The sequence below is a fragment of the Nanorana parkeri genome, unplaced genomic scaffold, assembly GCF_000935625.1.
Source record: "Nanorana parkeri isolate BGI_ZX_2015 unplaced genomic scaffold, ASM93562v1 scaffold224, whole genome shotgun sequence".
Classification (NCBI taxonomy): domain Eukaryota; kingdom Metazoa; phylum Chordata; class Amphibia; order Anura; family Dicroglossidae; genus Nanorana; species Nanorana parkeri.
The window spans coordinates 1182572-1203656 of NW_017306492.1; the positions used below are offsets into that span (position 1 = coordinate 1182572).

The 21085-nt window shown below is 41.8% G+C and overlaps 1 protein-coding gene across 2 annotated transcripts in view; it reads left to right on the plus strand.

Moving 5' to 3' along the window:
- The window catches only part of MFSD6 (major facilitator superfamily domain containing 6), a 54886-nt gene that overhangs the window by 21734 nt on the left and 12067 nt on the right, over positions 1 to 21085 (plus strand). For both annotated transcript variants that reach the window (XM_018556095.1, XM_018556096.1), the window contains exons 3-4: positions 14244 to 14341; positions 20055 to 20216. In XM_018556095.1, the coding sequence (XP_018411597.1) occupies positions 14244 to 14341; positions 20055 to 20216 (260 nt within the window). The remainder of the gene's footprint in view (positions 1 to 14243; positions 14342 to 20054; positions 20217 to 21085) is intronic.

Consider the following 21085-nt stretch of genomic DNA (forward strand, 5'->3'; position numbering starts at 1 on the left):
GTGGGAAAGTGCAGGCTTACCTGACCAGTCTTCCAGCAACTTGCTTCTGAGATTGGACCTGTCTATCAGCGGCTGTCATCCCCCCACCCCTGCTCCTCCTTACTACATCTCCGCGCGTGCCTTGCCGATCGTGGATGGGCAGGAAATGTGAGGCGGGGAGGAGGTGCGGCGTGTGTAGCGTGGATGCGAGCGGGTCTGGCAGCGGCGAGCGTGGGGTCGGGAGGATGTGCGGCGCACAGCGTGTGGAGCTGTGAACAGGGCCAACTGATCGGAAGCCGATTAATCGATTATTGAAAAAGTTGACAACTTTTTCAATAATCGATTATGTCGATTAGTTGTTGCAGCCCTACACAGTACCAAATTGTCATATGCTGAATCACATTTTATTTATAGTCCTGTACAATGTTCATGTCCAAACAATGCACTTATTTGTCTTAAAGCAGATCTATGCTTAACTGATCTCTGCCAGACAGTCAAACGTAAGACTTTAATTACAGATCTAGAGGTTTCCTTGCCAAGCCCCGCAGAACACTTAACCTTAGCTGGCCATATCGTTTTTGCTATTTTTTTTTTTTTTTTTCTTCTCCTTTTTTCTTTTCAACAGTAGCTATTAGAGTTTGTAAAAGACCCCCCCCACCATATATTTTCTGAAAGCACAGGCCTGGTAGAATAAAAAGATGGTGCTACTAATTTTGTAGGTCCTGTGTTAATTTCGCAAATGTTTATCAAATCAATATTAAACCCGAAAAAATACATAATTACATTTATAAAAACACACTAAAATCAGTATTGGTGCACAAAAAAAATACTTTTCTGACTAAGTCTAAAAGATAAAACTGTATTGAGTTGATAGATAACAAATATTTGTACATTTCAAATTGCGCCTTCTTGCGAAACGGTAAATAAGCAACAATCGTTTGTGCGCTGTTTTTGTGTGTTGTGATAAAATGATACAGGCGTAAATTGAATTGCAACACTGCATATCAAAACGCATGGCAATACATCACAACGCTTTGCCATGCACTGCCACACAGTTAAATTAATGTTATTTTAAAAAGGAAAAAAAAGAAGAAAAACAAGCACTGCGATTCATTCTAACAACGCACCACAGCACATGTGCATGGCATACACCACAATATGGTGCACACTGTTGCACTTGTATAGTGTGTGTGTGGGGGCTGTGGTTTTTATTTTTTACATTTTTGTTTGTTTATTTTTATGAATCGAATCTGACATTTCTATTTTGAAATAGAAAAAGAAATAAAACGGCCGGCTGTTTAATTACAACAGCCAGCCGGGAAGCTACTCATGCAGCTCCGGCGTCCTCTCGTCACAGACGAGATGACGAGCGGATTTTTCAAGCCCTGATAATCGGTGTAAAGCAATATCTGTTTTCAGTGCAGGTAAGTGTGCTGCATGTTCATTTTAATGATCTACTACGTTTTCTATTTCTGATACATAATTTGACTGGCTTAATTCTAGTTAAGGATCTGGGGTAAAGATCCAGGAGGTCCCTTCTTTCGTATTACTATCAGTTTATTTAAATCCATATGTAGTCAAAATGATTTTTGTCTTCAAGGGCTCTTTCACACACACCTGTAAAAACCAGGCAATTAATAAGATTTTTTAACGCCTCTCTGCCACCTATTAACGCCCATGTGGGATAAAATATTAGCAACCGCTTGATACAGTTTACACATGGGCGTTAGCGCTGTGTTGTGCCAAAAAATAAAGTACATTCCAATAGGGAATCCCACTACACTCCTGACCAAAAAACCCCATATATTATGGGGGGTACTGAAATGGGCCATGGATGGTGCCCCCAAGTATTTAGCCAACAGAATGAATGGTCACCAGCACTCCAAGGGGGTTATTCACTATGGAGCCAAAGGAAACAGCCGTAGCTTCGGCTGATCCTTCGGCCGCCTCTATTCACAGTAGCCTGAACAGCAGCTGAAGGCAGCCGAGCGGCTCAGCTGAGCAGAAGGTATATGCTTCGGCTCGACTGAGCCGAAGTGACAGCCGAAATAAGGAGAAAGGTCGGCTGAAGTCGACCTGAGCTACACGCAAAAATGACAGCTGGGCGGAGCCGGCCGTGACAACACAGCCGGCTCCGCCCAGTTGTTGTTCATTGGCCGGGGCCTGCTAGAATACTCTGGCAGGTGCCGGCCAATAGGAAACAGTTGGGCGGAGCTGTCATTGCTAGCTCTGCCCAATTGTTTATCTTTTGCCGGCATCTTTGCTGCATTAAAAAAAAAAAAAATTTCTTGAAACTTTTTTTAATTCTTAATTTTCACATCTCGAGCTCCTCTTAAGGTACGTGACACCAATACTTACACTTTGAGGTGCTGTCAGAGGTTAGTCCAAGAGAAGTGTAAGTTGTCCAGAGGATATCAGAATTTGTGGACCAGATACTTTGCATCAGCGCTCTTTTTTTTTAGCATTCACTTCTCCGTTCACTTGGCTTCCAGAGTAAGGTAACGGGAAGATTGCCTCTCTCATTTCTCCTTGTAATCACATCCCCGTTGGTATGATCACGTTTAAAGTGATATTAATAGCCATATCATAAATTTATGTTTTTAGACAGTTTTAATAAAAATACTTTAAACGTGTACAAAAGTTCTACCACAACAAATAAACATGTTCTAATCTCAAAGGGTTATCCAGTACGTTCACAAAAATAGAAAACTACTTCAAATGATTCAAATCAAGTAAAAGCACTAGCATATACTTCCCACAGACCAATTTAGCCCTTATTTATAAAGGACAAACCTTTTATTTTGTTGTGGATATATCAAGTACTCTGCATGCGGGAAGGGACAAGAAAGAGCCTGAAATGAACTCTCAAACTGTTCATTTAGACTTTGCTATTTTTTGAACTTTTTTTTATTTTTTATTTTCCTTTTTTTTTTTTTTTTTTTTTTTTTTTTATTCTTTATTTTGAATTTTTGCATATAACAAAACAAATGTACAATAACATATAAAACAGAAAAAATACGACAGAGTTCTCTCCATTACATGAGTCTTTCAATCTCCCGAGTAATCACAACCCTGTTCCTAAACTCAGTAGGTATCATGGTCTGTGTAGTTTAGTATGCTGAACAGTCCTCCAACTTACACCATAATCAGGTAAAATATTGATAAACATTACTGCACTGGTAATCGATTGTACCGGGGTATACGGTGAACAGGGGGAGGAGGGGGGGTAAAGACGAGTTTGAGCCACGGCGAGAAGGTGGGTATGTCAGCCCCCTGTAGGAGCTATAGTAGAGGGAGAAAGACAGGTATAGGCGAGGGAGAATAGGAGTGCCCTGATCCGTACTGGGAATGTGGAGCTCCCTGGCTTGGAACCCGTCTAGGTAAATGCGGACCGTACGGGTATGTTGCCACTGGCTGTGGTATTCGACCGGGTGGATTCAGTTCTCTAGGTGCACAGTAAGAATATGATCCCCGATAATGGTATGATATGTCACTCCACCATTAGCTTAGCATATTCTAAGGGGTAGAGGAACTCCAGCCAGTAAAACCAAGTTTTGCGAAATGCCTGATCTCTGTGATGTAGGGAAGCAGTCATTTCCTCCATCACTCGGATTTCATCCACCTTACGGAGCCACAGCGTCACCGATGGTGGAGTAACACTCTTCCAGCACAGCGGCACACAAGCTCTAGCTGCATTGATTAGGTGTATCAACAGGGATTTGCGGTATCGGGCCCTAGGCAGTGGAGACAAGTGGAGTAGTAGTGCAGCCGGATCTCCCATCAGAGACATTCCTGTGAGTTGTTTGATTATCCGAAGGACTGCATCCCAAAACACCCCGAGGCATCAATTTTCCTATTTTCTAACATTCTGCTCGGTACCTCGGAGACACCGAGCAGAATAGCCGAGCATTCAGCTATTCACTCACTGCCGTTCAGCCCCTATGAGCGGGTGAGCTTCGGCTCAGCTGATCCAGATGTTGGATCAGCTGAGTCGAAGTCCTTCTGCACTACTAGTACTAGCTGTACAAGCCAGAAGTGAATAGCCGAACAGCGTTTGGCTCACTTCACTTCGACTGGGTTATTCACTCTGCTGCCTTCGACAGCTTTGTGAATAACACTGCAAATGTCCTTCAATGCCAAATCTTTTTATTAGATATAGCAGGTCATATCACCACACGCTGCAATGTTTCAGAACCTGTCTGGTCCCTTCATCAGGCAAACAAAGTGATAAACGTACAAACATAGTGTTCACAATATATACACCAATGGACAAACCCAAAAACCAATCAAAATACACTGTACCACCCCCCCCCAGACATCTTTATAATGCCATATTAGATCTATGTAGAGCTATGAAATAACACGGATCATCATACTGTGGATGTGAACTAGTCATATCTCTATAAGAACTGAGCCAAGAGATTGTGGACATATCCAACCCTCAACCCGCCGCCTCATTAGTAACACACTCCTGCTTGCTGCAGGTACAGAATTACATCTGGCCACACAACTGGCAGAAATGTGGCATCATAATGATGTCAGGGGGGCGGTGCAATGTGTTTTGATTGGTTGTTGGGTTTGTGAACACTATGTTTGTACATTTATCACTTTGTTCGCCTGATGAAGGGACTGGACAGGTTCCGAAACGTTGCTATGCATGCTGATATGACCTGCTATATCTAATAAAAAAAGATTTGGCATTGAATAACATTTGGAGTGCTGGTGACTATTCATTCTGTCGGTCAAGAAAATAGAGTGCATGTCGCGTTCTGGAGGCATTGCCGCTGGAGTAATGCCTCCATTGAAGTATATTGAAATGCCGTTTACACGCTCGGGCAATGCTCCATAGAGCATTTTTCCGGCATTTAGGGGACGTTCACACCAAATGCAGTGCGTACCGGTCCGATTCTGGCCGGAACACACTGCATCACATTGCGGCTGGTCACTTTTTGTGGGGCAGGAAGGGGCACCATAGCCACGCCCTCTGGCCGCAATGCGACCGCCCGCACGGGATCGCAAGGCACATTGTGCCTGCGGTCCGGTGCGATAAAAATGCTGCAAGCACTATTTTGATCGCGCCCCCCCCCAAAAAAGGACAGCTTCTAGCCTGAAATATGTCAGCACGGCTAATTCAAGCAGTAGAGCAAACCCCAGAATTGTATGACCCATATCTGCCCAGCTAATGTGACTTCTGCTGGTCACTTCCCTTTAACATACTCCCCTATTTGCAGGACATTTTACAAGCGTTTTTTGATGCCTTCCTAATGCCTTGAAAATGCCTTGTTAACAATATAGGTGTGTTAATCAGTGTTGCTCTTTGCTTAAATTCTCAAAGCACGTGTGAGAGAGACCGAAGGGTATGATAACTGTAATATTAAACAAATGTAATCTAGTCATGCAGTAGTTATACAAACTCTAATTTGTATAACTATAAAGAGACATGGCAGCCTAACCCATTTACAAAAATCGGGTATTGTAAGGCTTGAGGAATTAATAACAAGCTGTTTCGGCATTCACTGGCATGTGTATTAGACTCTTGTATTCTGTATGTAACTATTCCAGCTATCTGATATATAATATGAGCTCCCAGTACTCGCCCAGACAGACCTATCTATCAGATTTAGCCTTTACTTTGGCAGAGCAAATCTTTTGCAGATTAGGCTGTCCACAGCCAACAATCCTGCATTGCATTTGACATTTACACATGTCAAAACTACACCTGTCCTTTTTTAATGTATATGTATTATTTTTGCATGATAGAGTAATTAACCGCTTCCCGACCAGTGACACACCTACTACGCCACTGGCAGCGAGCTCGTTTAAAACCGGCATGGACTCTGTTTACATTTGTACAGCAGGCGGCCAGCTTTACAATAGAAGCAATTCTGGTGACTCGGCTGTCACAAGATCGCTTCTATGGGCCAGTAAACTGAACCCCCGCCCAACACCCACGTTCTGTTTCCCGGGCTCCACTGGCCCTCCTGCGGGCCCAGAACCGGCACCTTCGGTGTTGGCGGGAAGCTGGGGAGGAGAGCGGCGAACGTCCGCTTGCCTATCTCCTCCTCGCTCTATGGGACCAGATGCAGATTATATCACTTCTGGTCCCATAGCTGTCAGTGCTGGGCTCCCTGATGTCTCCATAAAGAGGACCTGTCATGTAAATTGGCTATCACATAAAGAGCGTCTTAGCCCCCTATGTGATAGCAATAAAGTTAAGGTTAAAAAAAAAAGTAATAAAAAAAAAATAAAAATTAAAGAAGCATAAAATAACACATTTCTTTAAAGTCCCCCGCCCCCATACACACGCAAACATGCGCCAGGTGCGCCTATTACATATGACCGCGAACGTCTGAGTGTGAGCAATCATTTTATGGCCATTAATCACTGATGACACTAAACTGATGAGCTGTAAAAGCGTTTAAAGCGTAGCGTGCAATTTTAAGGCTTGACATGTTTGGTGTCTATTTACCGGACGTGACCCCGACTTTTATATTTTACCAAAAATATGGGTAACAAATGTTTTTTAACATAACGTAGTGAAAACATTTTTTTCCCCCGAAATTTACAGTACTTTTTAATTATATAGTAAAAAATAAAAACCCCAGTGATGATTAAATACCACCAAAAGAAAGCTCTATCTGTCCCTAAAACATGTTAACATAAATTGCAAAACTATAGTCAGGTCATGCTGACTGGTGACATTTTTGACTAACTGGTGAGACACCCTAAGGCCCCATTCACACTGAGCGACACTCAGCTCGAGCGGATTTCCGCGTGGTGGGATAGCGCGACTGTTCGGGCGACGTTCCAGCGACCTTCACCGGCGGGCTGCATTCAAAAGTAGAAAAATCGTGCGACATCTGCCGGATAAAGGGTCCTGCTGAAGCGACAGCTGTACATTAGAACAGCTCCATTGAATAACATTGGCCGGCGACTTCTTGCGACATCGCGGTGGAAATCGCTGCATTTTCCGCTCACTGTGACTGGGCACTAACATTTTTCAAGCCCTGCCTATTGTGTTTAACCTTTTATGTATCTCTTACATTTTTGACATTTAACATTAATACAGTAGTAGTAAAGGTGTGCTAATGGATTATGCAATGCTCCAGTTCTGTATACACAATATGAAACAACTTAAACACTTGCAGCTGGAAGACCATTGCTTTGTTGTCAGTCCAAAAGGAACTTTTTTTCAGAGTAGCGTAACGGGAGAGGCTCAGTGAACCTTTTCTACAGAGCAGGTTAACAATCCTGGCAGTTTGTCAATATGAGCTACAGAGACTGCCGCTCTGTGCCTTGAAGCTGTTCCTGCTGCTTCTGCCAGTGGTGAACCTTTTATGAAATGACAGAGCTCCCTTTCTTTTCACAACAATACATCTGCTAATGAATTATGGGTATAATCTCCAAGGTTTAAAAATCATCAGGTGTAATATTTTTTTATCTATTGCATTGTATTTAAAACTAGGAATATGTCAGCTTTGGAGGTTTGTTGGTGTGGTAGCCAACTGGAGGACATAAACATATTCTGAAGAGTATATCAAACAGAAGACTTTGATTGCTTTATGAGTGATTTCTGCCATAGTCGGTTTCTGGGTGCTGCACCAGACCATCCGGATATCCGAGTACTTGGATCTTCGATATTTAACAGTGATAATGGCTCCCCAAGGGTAAAGATTTATAATGGCAGGTTTAAAAATGCACACCAAAAATCACCTATCTACATTATAGTAAATGTAATTCATTTTTTTTGTACTGAGTTTTTCAAAAGATGTACACCCATAGAATGATGTAACGAGGTAAATAGAAGTGATTGCTGAACAGCAAAATATAGTGACCGACCATAACTGAGAATACAGTCTGCAATGAAAATTCAAAGAATGCACAATAGTTAGGAAGGAATCAGGATGGTACATTTCTGCATCAATATCTCTGTTCTCATGTGGCTAAATACATAGGGGGCTATTCATAAAGTTGCCGAAGGATCCAGCCGTAGCTTCGGCTGATCCTTCGGCTCTCTTCTGCTGCCGGAGCCCTTCGGTTGGGTCGAACCGAAGGCCTGCTGTACGGGCTATACACTATAGCCTGTACAGCAGCCGAAGACGGCAGAGCGGCTCAGCCGAGCCAAAGGGTCAGCCGAAGCGGGTCAAACGGCCTGGTGAAGGCCGGCCTTTCACCCCGCAAATGACAGCTGGCTCCGGCCAGTTTTAATGACGAATCAGCGTCGCCAAATGACCTGGGGACGCTGAACTGTCATTAAACTATAACAACTGGGCGCAGCCGGGTGTAAAGCCACAGCCGGCTCCGCCCAGTTGTTATTCATTGGCCAGGACCTGCTAGAAGACTCTGTCAAGTGCCGGCTGATAGGAGACAGTTGGGCAGAGCTAGCTGTCACTGCTAGCTCCGCCCATTTTTTTTATTCTTCCTTCTTTCTTCCTTCTTCTCACTCATTGCCGTTTGGCCCCTATAAGAATATGGGCAAACGGCAGCGAGTGAGCTTCCGGATCAGCTGTACGAGCCAGAAGTTTATAGCAGAATGTTGTTCAGCTCACTTCACTTCGGCTCGGTTACTCACTCGGCTGCCTTTGGCAGCTTTGTGAATAACCCCCATAGACGTAGAAAAAGGTTGAACGTACTCAACTGGTTTGGGGATTAACGTCTATAGAGACCTGTTAAAAGCTCGACTGAGCCGAAGTGGAGCCGAAGTTGGTGGAGATCGAAAGGAACTGGAGAGAAGAGAGCGAAAAAAAGCTACACATAATTTTCATTTGGCATATACCTAATCTCAGCAGCTTCAACTACTAGGAAGGGATATACCTCTGTGACATTTTGTTCTCCATAAATTGCAGTCTTTAACTTGGGTGTGCTTTGTTGACACGGCCTCAATGCACCATATTTGCAGGAAACTCCTCGAGACACACCCAGACTAGTGGAAAGGTTTTGTTAACATTTCAAGCAGGGCAGGATTTTTCTTATAAGTAGCTGAATTATTGTATAGAACAACCTCAGCTTGCTTGAAGTATTGTTTCCTTTTGTGTGTCTGAGGTCTGCAACTATTATGTCTGAAACCAGTTCTGTTTTTTCATTGTGCGTGTGTGTGTGTGTGTGGGTGTGTGTGTGTGTGTGTGAAAATGCAGTCCCAAGATTAGAATGTGGAATCCTGATACATTAATGAATGTTAGGATGTCAATAAAAATGTAAGTATAAGAGGAAATTCCCACTGTTTTCCTTCTTAAAGAACTCCATGGTAAATGAACTGTAGCACATGGCTTTAAAATATTGGAAATGGAGAGCTGTTTAATACAGTATACACAACCAATAAACACGTTATCTGCTCTTTTGGACCAATCAGCACTCCAGACCATAACGCAACCAATGATTTTGTATCTGTGCAGAAGGAGTCTTTGCATGTATTGACAAAGATTTAAATACATGCATGTATAGATGAGGAAGAATAGGGACATCATATTAGTATTTTCCATAGAAAGGGTTGTAGATTTAATTATTTTGATTACATAAATAATGTGCCGAGCAAAAATCAAGTGAAAAAAACGATAAAAAAACCAGATAAAACTGTATCTGTGTATAAACTGCAGAGTCGCATATGTATAAACCGCAGAGTCGCATGCTAGGCTCCTGGTATCCAAAAATCCTATAACCAGTGCTGCACAAAAACAATCAAGTCCATGTAGCATCAAATCCAGTGTAAGGAAGTAGCGTAACGGGAGAGGCTCAGTGAACCTTTTCTACAGAGCAGGTTAACAATCCTGGCAGTTTGTCAATATGAGCTACAGAGACTGCCGCTCTGTGCCTTGAAGCTGTTCCTGCTGCTTCTGCCAGTGGTGAACCTTTTATGAAATGACAGAGCTCCCTTTCTTTTCACAACAATACATCTGCTAATGAATTATGGGTATAATCTCCAAGGTTTAAAAATCATCAGGTGTAATATTTTTTTATCTATTGCATTGTATTTAAAACTAGGAATATGTCAGCTTTGGAGGTTTGTTGGTGTGGTAGCCAACTGGAGGACATAAACATATTCTGAAGAGTATATCAAACAGAAGACTTTGATTGCTTTATGAGTGATTTCTGCCATAGTCGGTTTCTGGGTGCTGCACCAGACCATCCGGATATCCGAGTACTTGGATCTTCGATATTTAACAGTGATAATGGCTCCCCAAGGGTAAAGATTTATAATGGCAGGTTTAAAAATGCACACCAAAAATCACCTATCTACATTATAGTAAATGTAATTCATTTTTTTTGTACTGAGTTTTTCAAAAGATGTACACCCATAGAATGATGTAACGAGGTAAATAGAAGTGATTGCTGAACAGCAAAATATAGTGACCGACCATAACTGAGAATACAGTCTGCAATGAAAATTCAAAGAATGCACAATAGTTAGGAAGGAATCAGGATGGTACATTTCTGCATCAATATCTCTGTTCTCATGTGGCTAAATACATAGGGGGCTATTCATAAAGTTGCCGAAGGATCCAGCCGTAGCTTCGGCTGATCCTTCGGCTCTCTTCTGCTGCCGGAGCCCTTCGGTTGGGTCGAACCGAAGGCCTGCTGTACGGGCTATACACTATAGCCTGTACAGCAGCCGAAGACGGCAGAGCGGCTCAGCCGAGCCAAAGGGTCAGCCGAAGCGGGTCAAACGGCCTGGTGAAGGCCGGCCTTTCACCCCGCAAATGACAGCTGGCTCCGGCCAGTTTTAATGACGAATCAGCGTCGCCAAATGACCTGGGGACGCTGAACTGTCATTAAACTATAACAACTGGGCGCAGCCGGGTGTAAAGCCACAGCCGGCTCCGCCCAGTTGTTATTCATTGGCCAGGACCTGCTAGAAGACTCTGTCAAGTGCCGGCTGATAGGAGACAGTTGGGCAGAGCTAGCTGTCACTGCTAGCTCCGCCCATTTTTTTTATTCTTCCTTCTTTCTTCCTTCTTCTCACTCATTGCCGTTTGGCCCCTATAAGAATATGGGCAAACGGCAGCGAGTGAGCTTCCGGATCAGCTGTACGAGCCAGAAGTTTATAGCAGAATGTTGTTCAGCTCACTTCACTTCGGCTCGGTTACTCACTCGGCTGCCTTTGGCAGCTTTGTGAATAACCCCCATAGACGTAGAAAAAGGTTGAACGTACTCAACTGGTTTGGGGATTAACGTCTATAGAGACCTGTTAAAAGCTCGACTGAGCCGAAGTGGAGCCGAAGTTGGTGGAGATCGAAAGGAACTGGAGAGAAGAGAGCGAAAAAAAGCTACACATAATTTTCATTTGGCATATACCTAATCTCAGCAGCTTCAACTACTAGGAAGGGATATACCTCTGTGACATTTTGTTCTCCATAAATTGCAGTCTTTAACTTGGGTGTGCTTTGTTGACACGGCCTCAATGCACCATATTTGCAGGAAACTCCTCGAGACACACCCAGACTAGTGGAAAGGTTTTGTTAACATTTCAAGCAGGGCAGGATTTTTCTTATAAGTAGCTGAATTATTGTATAGAACAACCTCAGCTTGCTTGAAGTATTGTTTCCTTTTGTGTGTCTGAGGTCTGCAACTATTATGTCTGAAACCAGTTCTGTTTTTTCATTGTGCGTGTGTGTGTGTGTGTGTGTGTGTGTGTGTGTGTGTGAAAATGCAGTCCCAAGATTAGAATGTGGAATCCTGATACATTAATGAATGTTAGGATGTCAATAAAAATGTAAGTATAAGAGGAAATTCCCACTGTTTTCCTTCTTAAAGAACTCCATGGTAAATGAACTGTAGCACATGGCTTTAAAATATTGGAAATGGAGAGCTGTTTAATACAGTATACACAACCAATAAACACGTTATCTGCTCTTTTGGACCAATCAGCACTCCAGACCATAACGCAACCAATGATTTTGTATCTGTGCAGAAGGAGTCTTTGCATGTATTGACAAAGATTTAAATACATGCATGTATAGATGAGGAAGAATAGGGACATCATATTAGTATTTTCCATAGAAAGGGTTGTAGATTTAATTATTTTGATTACATAAATAATGTGCCGAGCAAAAATCAAGTGAAAAAAACGATAAAAAAACCAGATAAAACTGTATCTGTGTATAAACTGCAGAGTCGCATGCTAGGCTCTGGGTATCCAAAAATCATATAACAAGTGCTGCACAAAAGCTTTATATGGGTGGAGTTACCAACGTCATTTCTCCAGCTGAGCCGGAAGGACTGGAGGGTCCCTTACTCCTGCTTTGCACGTCCCTGATATAGATTACATAAATAGCTGAACTTTCATAGATACAAATAATTAGTTAACTTGTTTGCATATAAAATCAACTCAGCTGGCATTATAAAAAATGTCGACAACCTTAGATGCAACAAAGGATGAATAAAAATGTTAAAAATAGTATTGTGATACACCGTGCTTCAGCAATCTCGATGGCAACCCAGTTAGGGCTTAGATTTATTTTAAGAAATGCCAAGTGGACAAAGGTTTCCTGAGGTGTATTATGGAGTTTTATTGGTTGTTTGTGTGGCTCGTGGCAGTGCTTGGCAATGCCACGGAAGATGCCGGCGACACAGACACCCACGACTCTCAGCCAGAGGGGCTGAGAGGTTCCAGAATATTAATAGATTTGCAGGGAAGAAGCTGCCCTTTCAGTTTCTTCTGGTTTTTCCAGATTGTAGCTGGGATCTGGAGCTCTGGAGAATTCTTAGAGTTCTGGGTGAGATGGAATCTCCCGTCCTGAGGTCAGGTGTTGCCAGTGATCAGGTGGCTTACAGCAGCCTCACTAAGAGCCCAGGACAGAGATCAAGAGGAGGTGTTGGTGTGGTGTGGCCTGGAGGCACACGACAGTCAGGCCAGGTGTGATGTGTGTTGGAGGCACACAAGGAACAGCCTGGGAGGCTGGAAGGTTTGGAGAGCCGGAGAGAGCCAGGCACACAATGTGTGTGTGTGTGTGTGTGTTGGAATTTAAAAGCTGCTAAATGGTACAGAGTAATTCTGAAGGGTTTTTGTAAACCTGGGACTGGGACATTGTGACTGAACGGGACAACCTTGAGTTGGTGAGATCACCTGTTTGCTAAAATAGAAGCAGACTATATGTTGTGTTGCTGAAGTAAAGCTCTTTTCTGTAACGGAGAAATTACTTCTAGAGTGGTCCTTAAGCGCTCACCATATGTGCTAAATTCTCCAAATATTACAGGATAAAATCATTTTTGTTTAAAGGAATATTAATATTGCCCGTCCTCATCCCCAATCAGATAACAGTGCCTGACCTTCTGGGGTGTTCATATTAAGTTAATTCACTTGTCTTTCCATTTTTGTCCTATAGTTTGGCATATTTGCTGAGCTGGAGATAGTTGAAGGTGGCAGAATCGTGGCAGGCTTTCAAGTGCATACATTTTAAGTGAAAATTCAGAGCCAGATTTGCTGGATCACCAGCAGAGCGATCTGTACAAATATGCTTATAAACTGCTTTTGAGATGTTTACAAAAGGTACACTTATCAGTATCACCCAAGATTAATTACAAACTGGAAAAGACATAGATGTTTAACATCGATGTCGAAAATCCACCATCCCCTCACTGATCTGACTACCCGGCGCCTGTCAGCTCCGCCTCCCGCACACTGCCCACAGCTGACGGGACAAAGACCGAGCACCTTCACCCACAGCCGCAGATGCAGCGTGCCTAGTCTGCACTCGATATTGTTTGGTTCCCCTTGGTTATCCCCCACACTGCTCGGAGCCCACACAGATGATCCTGATCCTCTGCACAGGCCGCCCATCTTAGACCTTTATTTTCTTTTGAATGTTTTTCAAAATTGTTTGTTAAAATTGAGTGTTTTAGTGTGGCAATGTTGTGGTTTTGTAAGACAAGAAAATGTTTTCTTTTCACATGTTAGGGGATGTAAATATTGAGAAACCTTTTTATAGTTTTTTTTTTTGTACACTTGAAAGGTTAGGTATTCAGAAGTGTATTCCTAGTCTTAGACTGGCAAGATGAAGAGGTTTTGCCTGTCATTTTGGATGTTTTTGGACCACTTCAGCACAAATTTGGGAAATAGTAGTATACTGCAAAAGAATCTGGTAGACACATTCCCTAGATGATGATACAAATCAATCAGGCAGATCTATATTTCATATGTTGGTGTGAATTTATGACTCTAAATGCGTTTTAACATCAAATTGTATAACAATACTACAGTAGATAACAAAAACTAACCATTACAACTGTCCTAAATATAAAGACTGAACACAATGATTTGTCTTTCTTAGGGTGCTGTACATTGGCCTTGCTTGCAATACCGCCCGTTATCTCTATATTAGCTACATGGAAAATGCCTGGACAGTGCTCCCTATGGAAGTATTACAGGGTAAGTACGGTTTTCTGACTTTTTATGGTATGTATGTGACATATGGAACTATGCAGTATGTGTGTTTGTGCGTTTGAAAATAATAGAGTATATTTTTCAAAACACCTCTAGCCAAAACCTATCAATTTAATTTTAGGTAGCATATGATGAGGGCAATCTTTTTTGTCATTGCATACATTTGTGAAGAAGGAATTACTTTTTGCTCTCATGGTTCCCTCCCCCTTAATACACATGTAGATGCTACCTGTATTTCAGGCTTGCCCGCTCATAGGAATTGTGTAATGTTTTTGTGTTTTATTTTTAATACTCCACATAATAAATTTGTATTTAAAAATAGATAAGCTTTTTATTTCCGTTTTGTCAGGTACTGTAAGTATGAACTATTACATACTTACCTTTTTAACATGCAGCTGGTGGTGAGTTGTAAGCAGCAGAAGTAGCTTTCCTCAATGTTATTCTGAAGCAGTATTAAAAATACACCTAAAGAGTAGGAGCCCAACATGTACCCTGCTATGATGCTCTCTGTATTAAATGTATGTTTGTAAAATCAATAAAACTAATATAAAACATCAATTGTATCAACTTTTAAAATGTACAAAAAAAATAATTGCACTTGCATTTTAAAGCAAACCTTTGGGCTCACTTTTTTTCTGATTTAGATCCATATAAAAACCCTCTCCAGGTTCTTTTTTTACAGGTTTAGATTATCTTCCGCAAACTACAGTCAAAACTAGGTTAAAAGTGACACTACATTCAGGTGTTAAATCTTAAAAATGCATTTAAGTACCTTTTAGCTATTAACAAAAATGTATCTTTTTTTTTTTGTGTATCACTCGGCTATAGATTCTTAAATCGACTCTGAATTCATGCTGACACTGTCCTTCCTTCTGGAGGGTGGCTACTTTTGTTCCCCATGATCCCTGTGTGTGTTGTAAAGTAGTCACTGCTCCAAGCTCATATGGACTACAATCTCACGTTTAATTTACTAATTTGTATTGAATATATGACTATCACAGGAGCGAGTTTGGAGTGGTGGCTACTTTACAACACACACAGGGACCACGTGGAACAAAACTGCAATATTGAAAACATTCGAGCTACCGGTTTGTCTACACCCACGTTACATGATTATGACCATAACAATTAGAGACATTAACTTCCATAAACTGTCCATATAATAAACATTTTGTGTTGGTGCTGTTTTACTTCTCTACCCTTACTGTACTGTCCAAGACGCTGTGCTATGATAAATATGGCCGACGTGTCCGTTTGCACCCAGTTACCTCTGAGTCAGTTCAGGTTGGAAAAAACAGTTTTTTGTGTCCTCTAATTTTTTTCAGACCTAAACATAATTGATTAGAGGTAATTGGATGTAAATGGACACGTCTACTCACATCTGGCGGCGGTTTTTCTGTAGTAGTAGTTCAGTTCTTGTGATGAAGGAAAAAAACTGAACAGCCAAGGACGTCACAAATCTGACATCTGTTCCATATTGCTCCGATCATAAGGGGATCTGTGTAGGGATCCCTTGCTGATTAGAGAATACAGTTGTCGATGTGAAAGGGGCTTCAGGCCCCATAAATCCTCCCTTAAACCAACCAACTTTTCTACATGCTGCCTCTTCCATGTGCATATTTAACACCATTAACACGCATACTCTGACATTCTCACACAGACATAAATTTGTCAATCAATCCATATGTTCATTGTCTGTGAAGGTTCTCATTCATCCAGGTATTCATCGTGGTATACCTGTAAAAAATAAGTCAAGGCAACTGGACTGGCTGTATTTTTCTTGAAGACGTTTTACTGGCCATCCGACCAGCTTTCTCAATTCAGAATGGTGGGCTGGTAGTAAGGCTACAAGGGAGCTCGATCTGGCCATCAGAATTGAGAAAGCTGGTCGGATGGCCAGTAAAACGTCTTCAAGAAAAATACAGCCAGTCCAGTTGCCTTGACTTATTTTTTACAGGCATATGCTCATTGCTTTAACAGCTCTCTGTAAAGATGCTGCGAGCCAGAATGTGACGGCACTCCAGTCCAGATACCTCTACAGAGCGTGCAAGGAAGCTGTAAGCAATGCACATATGGATCGAGCTCCCTTGTGGCCTTACTACCAGCCCACCTCAAGCCGGGCAGCATATTTTAAATGGCTGTTCGGCATGAGAACTGACAGTGCTATCCTAGGGGGAACCGAGGAGCCTCTCACCTAGAGCAATGGAAGGCATGCAGCAACCCACTAAACACAGGGTTGTGACCCACTTTTGTGACGTGACCCACCAGTTAAGAACCATCCTCGCATTCATAGTGGCCGCGGTAAATGGGCTATTGTTACTACAGTAAATGCATGACCTACAGTGTATACAAATCAGTTGTGTGATTCAGCTCCCGATATCCATGAAAACTGTGTTTCTTTACCGTTTGAGAGCACAGTATTACTTGGCTGTACTGATGTCACATAAAAATAAAATAACATGACATTTACAGAGAATCTGAGAACATCATCTAGTTTGTGAAATGGACCCTAATGGTTATCACTCACATGACTGATTTGGCAGTTTTATCTGTGTGAAGATAACACAAATACTCAAATGAGTAGTTTAGAGGGCTTTTCTTTCCTTTTAACCTTTGGACTGCAGAAATTTTTGTAACATATGGACCTAGTCATAAATGGGACTAAGGCTCTATTCACATTTAGTGTTTGCGTTTCCCGTGTTGTTTTCTGTGTGGAAGACCGAAACACTAAAATCTTTACATCTGCACGGATTCCGCTTGTTTGCGGCTGTTGCTTTAGCCACAGACGTGCGTAATCCACCCCTGAAATCACGCTTGGACTATTTTGGGGGATCGCATGGTTTTGTACACGGCGGTCCCGGCAATAGTCTGAACAATGCACATTAAAATGCATTGTTTCTTATGACTAGAGCGGTTCTGCAGGTATCCGTACAGCCGAATACACATGGAAAACCGCTCATGTGTGAATGAAGCCTGATGACTGATGCAATTTAACATCAGTGGGCCCTTCTTTATAGCCCTTCACTAGTATTGTCCACTACTGTTACTACTAGCTGCTCGTGTGCGCTGTTATTGTTTTATGTTCAAGTTGTATGGAATGTGACAAAGTGACTTCTACCTTTTTTAGATGTTTTGTTGCAGCAGACAACATAGCAGATTCCAGGTTTTTCTGAGCACCTTCCCAGTGATCTGTCCTAATGGAAAGGCTAAGGACCGAAATTTCAGGTTTTTTCTCATTAACTCATTAACATTTGAATGCGGAAGCCAGGGCTGTACTCCTTTTTTTAACCTCTCACCCCTCACAGCCCCTCCTAACATTACAGTAAGGAGAAGAAAGTAGAACCTTGAGAAGCCAATCAATCCAAACCCAACTAACAACCATTTAAACTGCAAGAAGCATTTTTTAAATATTTGTGTTAGCTTATGCTATGTGATTAGGAACATGTAACAAATTTAAAATAGGTGTTATCCCAGCTTGGCAGTTTGGAGATTGTGTACTGATCTCCCTCTGATCCCCTGTCACAGAGCCGCCGTGCCAGTCCCTGGCCCACACCAGCCACAGCGGGGCCTGGGACCAGCCTTGTGGAGGGGGGACCCATCAACTGGCACCTCAGACAAGTGATCCGGTGGCTCTACAGCCGTCAACCGCTTGTATGTAACCAGGCATCGTTGCCTGTCTTAAATTCTGACCGTTTCCCGCTCGTGGGCGGGGCTAACAGGACATTTTTAAAAACCCTGTTACATTCAAGAAGCTCCCGGCTGGCCATTTAATTACAGCAGCCGGCCGGAAAGTGGGTAAAGCCCAGCTGCCGCATATGTGTTGCTGTGTTGTTCCGAGGCTCACTCTATTGGTGATGCTGGGGCCACCTCTATCTCATCACTGTGCAGCCAATCACAATTAATGAATGGCAGCCCCTCCTACCAGTCTCTAGCATAAGGGCCAGTTTAAAAGGTCGGCTTCTGTTGGCGGCAAGGAGTTAATAAAGATTTTAAACATACTCTGTATTTGTCAGCATGAAAACTTTCTAGAAAAGTACATAGCAGCACTGATGCTTTTATGACAATATTTTGTCAAGGCAAATGTGTCACTGGAGTGTGACTCACTGTGTGCACAGTGAGCTAACCACAAAACAGTCAGAAGGCTATACTGATAGGATCAAAAAGTGTCTGCTGCCTGGCCCTTAAATAGACCTGTGAACAATTATGTTAAAAAATGTTATTTCCTGTATGTGTTTGTTTGTATATGTGTGTGACAGATAATAGATGTATATAGATTGTGTGTGTGTGTGTGTGTGTGTGTGTGTGTGTGTGTGTGTCTGTGTAGTTACATAGTGAGTCAGGTTGAAAAAAAACACAAGTACATAGAGTTCAACCTATAGAGATTAGAGTGGAAACATTTTTTAAATATTTTTTTGTGTGTATATAGATAGAGATATATACAGACACATATCTATCTCAAGTAATGTTCATATATTATAAAGAGACTTATACATTTATTGTACAAAGGTTGCACATGTTTCCCTTGAATACTACTGAAACCAGGCAAAAGCAATGACTGGTAAGTGGTTAGACATTAATGTATTAATGAATGATTTTTTTTGTATGTATGGTGGTTTTGCTTTTGTTGTTCAGTGATATTGATTTGATCCCCACTATAAAGACAGAAAAATTCACAGATTACATAATCTCCTACAGTATTCGATGTAGTTAAACTGTGCCCAGTAATGACTTGTGTAAGTGTTAATGTTTCACTATCACAGTAAGATGATTTTAATATTTTTCTCTATAACCGTCTTGACCGCTGTACTATAAATGTAATTCATTCAGACCTTGCACTTGAGACGATATCATCCACATCTTCATACTGGTAAAATCTAACAAGCTCAGAATGGTTCTGCGTAATTTGAATTTCCAGTGGTAAATATTAGACTGCAGCTGCACAAATAAACCTGTGCTTATGGACACAGAGTTTGAAAGTTGGCATAGATAGTCATTTGTGCACTATTTGCATGTTGTTGCTTGTATATTTATTTTTGCATATTATTGCACACATTTTTCATAAGGGTACGTCAGTGTGCTAAGAAATAGGGCACTGGGCTGAATAAGAGAATCCTCTATGCATGGCCAGCTTTAGCCTTACACTAACCAGGATAAAAAAATAAAATGAGGGGTGCATGCACATGAATGCCACAAGGAAATACTTTGCCTATGTTCCTATAGCACGGGGGTAGCCAAACTTCAGCCTTTCAGCTGTGAAATTACAAATCCCATAATCCCTCTGCCCCTGGGCTTGTGGCTGTCAGTCCCACAATGCCTCATTGGGCTTGTTTTACAACAGCTGGAGAGCCGAAGTTTGGCCACCCCTGCTATAGCTGCGTTGCAATGGAAAGGCGGTGGTGTGAGCTGAAAATAAGTGCAGCATGCTGCACATTTTTCTTAGCCGAGCAGGATGTGACGTGGAACAACTGCCTTGCACCCCACTGTGCCTGTAGAACTGAATGAAATGTCACATGTTCTACCAAAAAAAAGTACACAGTGCGATGTGCCAGGACCTGCGCATTGCCACTGCGTCAGACAACGCACACCAGCCGCTGTGTGCTTTGCGGTACATCAGCAAATCAAAAGTACATTGTATGCAAATATATCTCTCTCTTACGATGGCCCTTTCTGAGTATAATGTGATTCTTTTTCTTTCCAGGTGTGACCCATGCAGCCATATGGGCTGCCTGCATTTCATATCTCAGTGCTGCAGTTCCCCCGGCACTGCGGACGTCTGCTCAGGGAATTCTGCAGGGCCTCCATCTTGGACTTGGTAGAGGTTGTGGTGCCATGATTGGTGGTGTCTTGGTGAATTTTTTTGGTAAGTTACAAGATTTCTTAAAGTTGGTATCTTCATTGTGTGTGATTTGGTCTAAAATAGTACTGTGAAAATATTTAGGTAAGGAGAGCAGAGCTTTTAGTTTTTTCTACACCTATACCTAAACCTCTACCCTTGTGTCATTTACTTCTGTTACTTGCACAGGCTGTAAAACAAGCCATTTTACCAACGGCATTGGCAGCTCCTTCCTGTCACTTACTTCATACTATCCATGTTTCCCTTCTATGATTAACCAATGCATGTCGCATACTGGAGGTGTCTTAAAGATTTCTTATATGAATGGTAACATCCTTAATTGTATTTTGTAGTGAAACTGGACCTTCCTGCAATAACTGTCTATTTTTATTTTTTTTTAAACATGATAAATGATTAAATCAACCCCTAAAAATCCCATTTTAACGCCTGATCCCAATTTTGCAACTGTGTGTGTTCTTAAAATCGAGCAAGTCTTTTCATACTGGGCCTTCATTTGGTGGTGAAAGTTAATGGATAATTCCCTAATAAATATAAATATATATATATACACACACATATACACAGGGCTGGAAAAATTTGATAGTGTCTCACCAGTCAGTCAAAAATGTCACCAGTCAGCATGACCAGACTATAGCCTTGCAATTTATGTTAAAAAAGTTTGGAGACAGATAGAGCTTTCTTTTGGAGGTATATAATCACCACGGGGGGTATTTTTTTTTTACTATATAATTAAAAAAGTACCATAAATGTAAAAAAAAACAAAAAAGTTTCCCTATGTTATGTTATAAAACATTTATTCTTACCCATATTTTTAGTAAAACATAAAAGTCAGGGTCACGTCGGGTAAATAGACACCAAACATGTCAAGCCTTAAA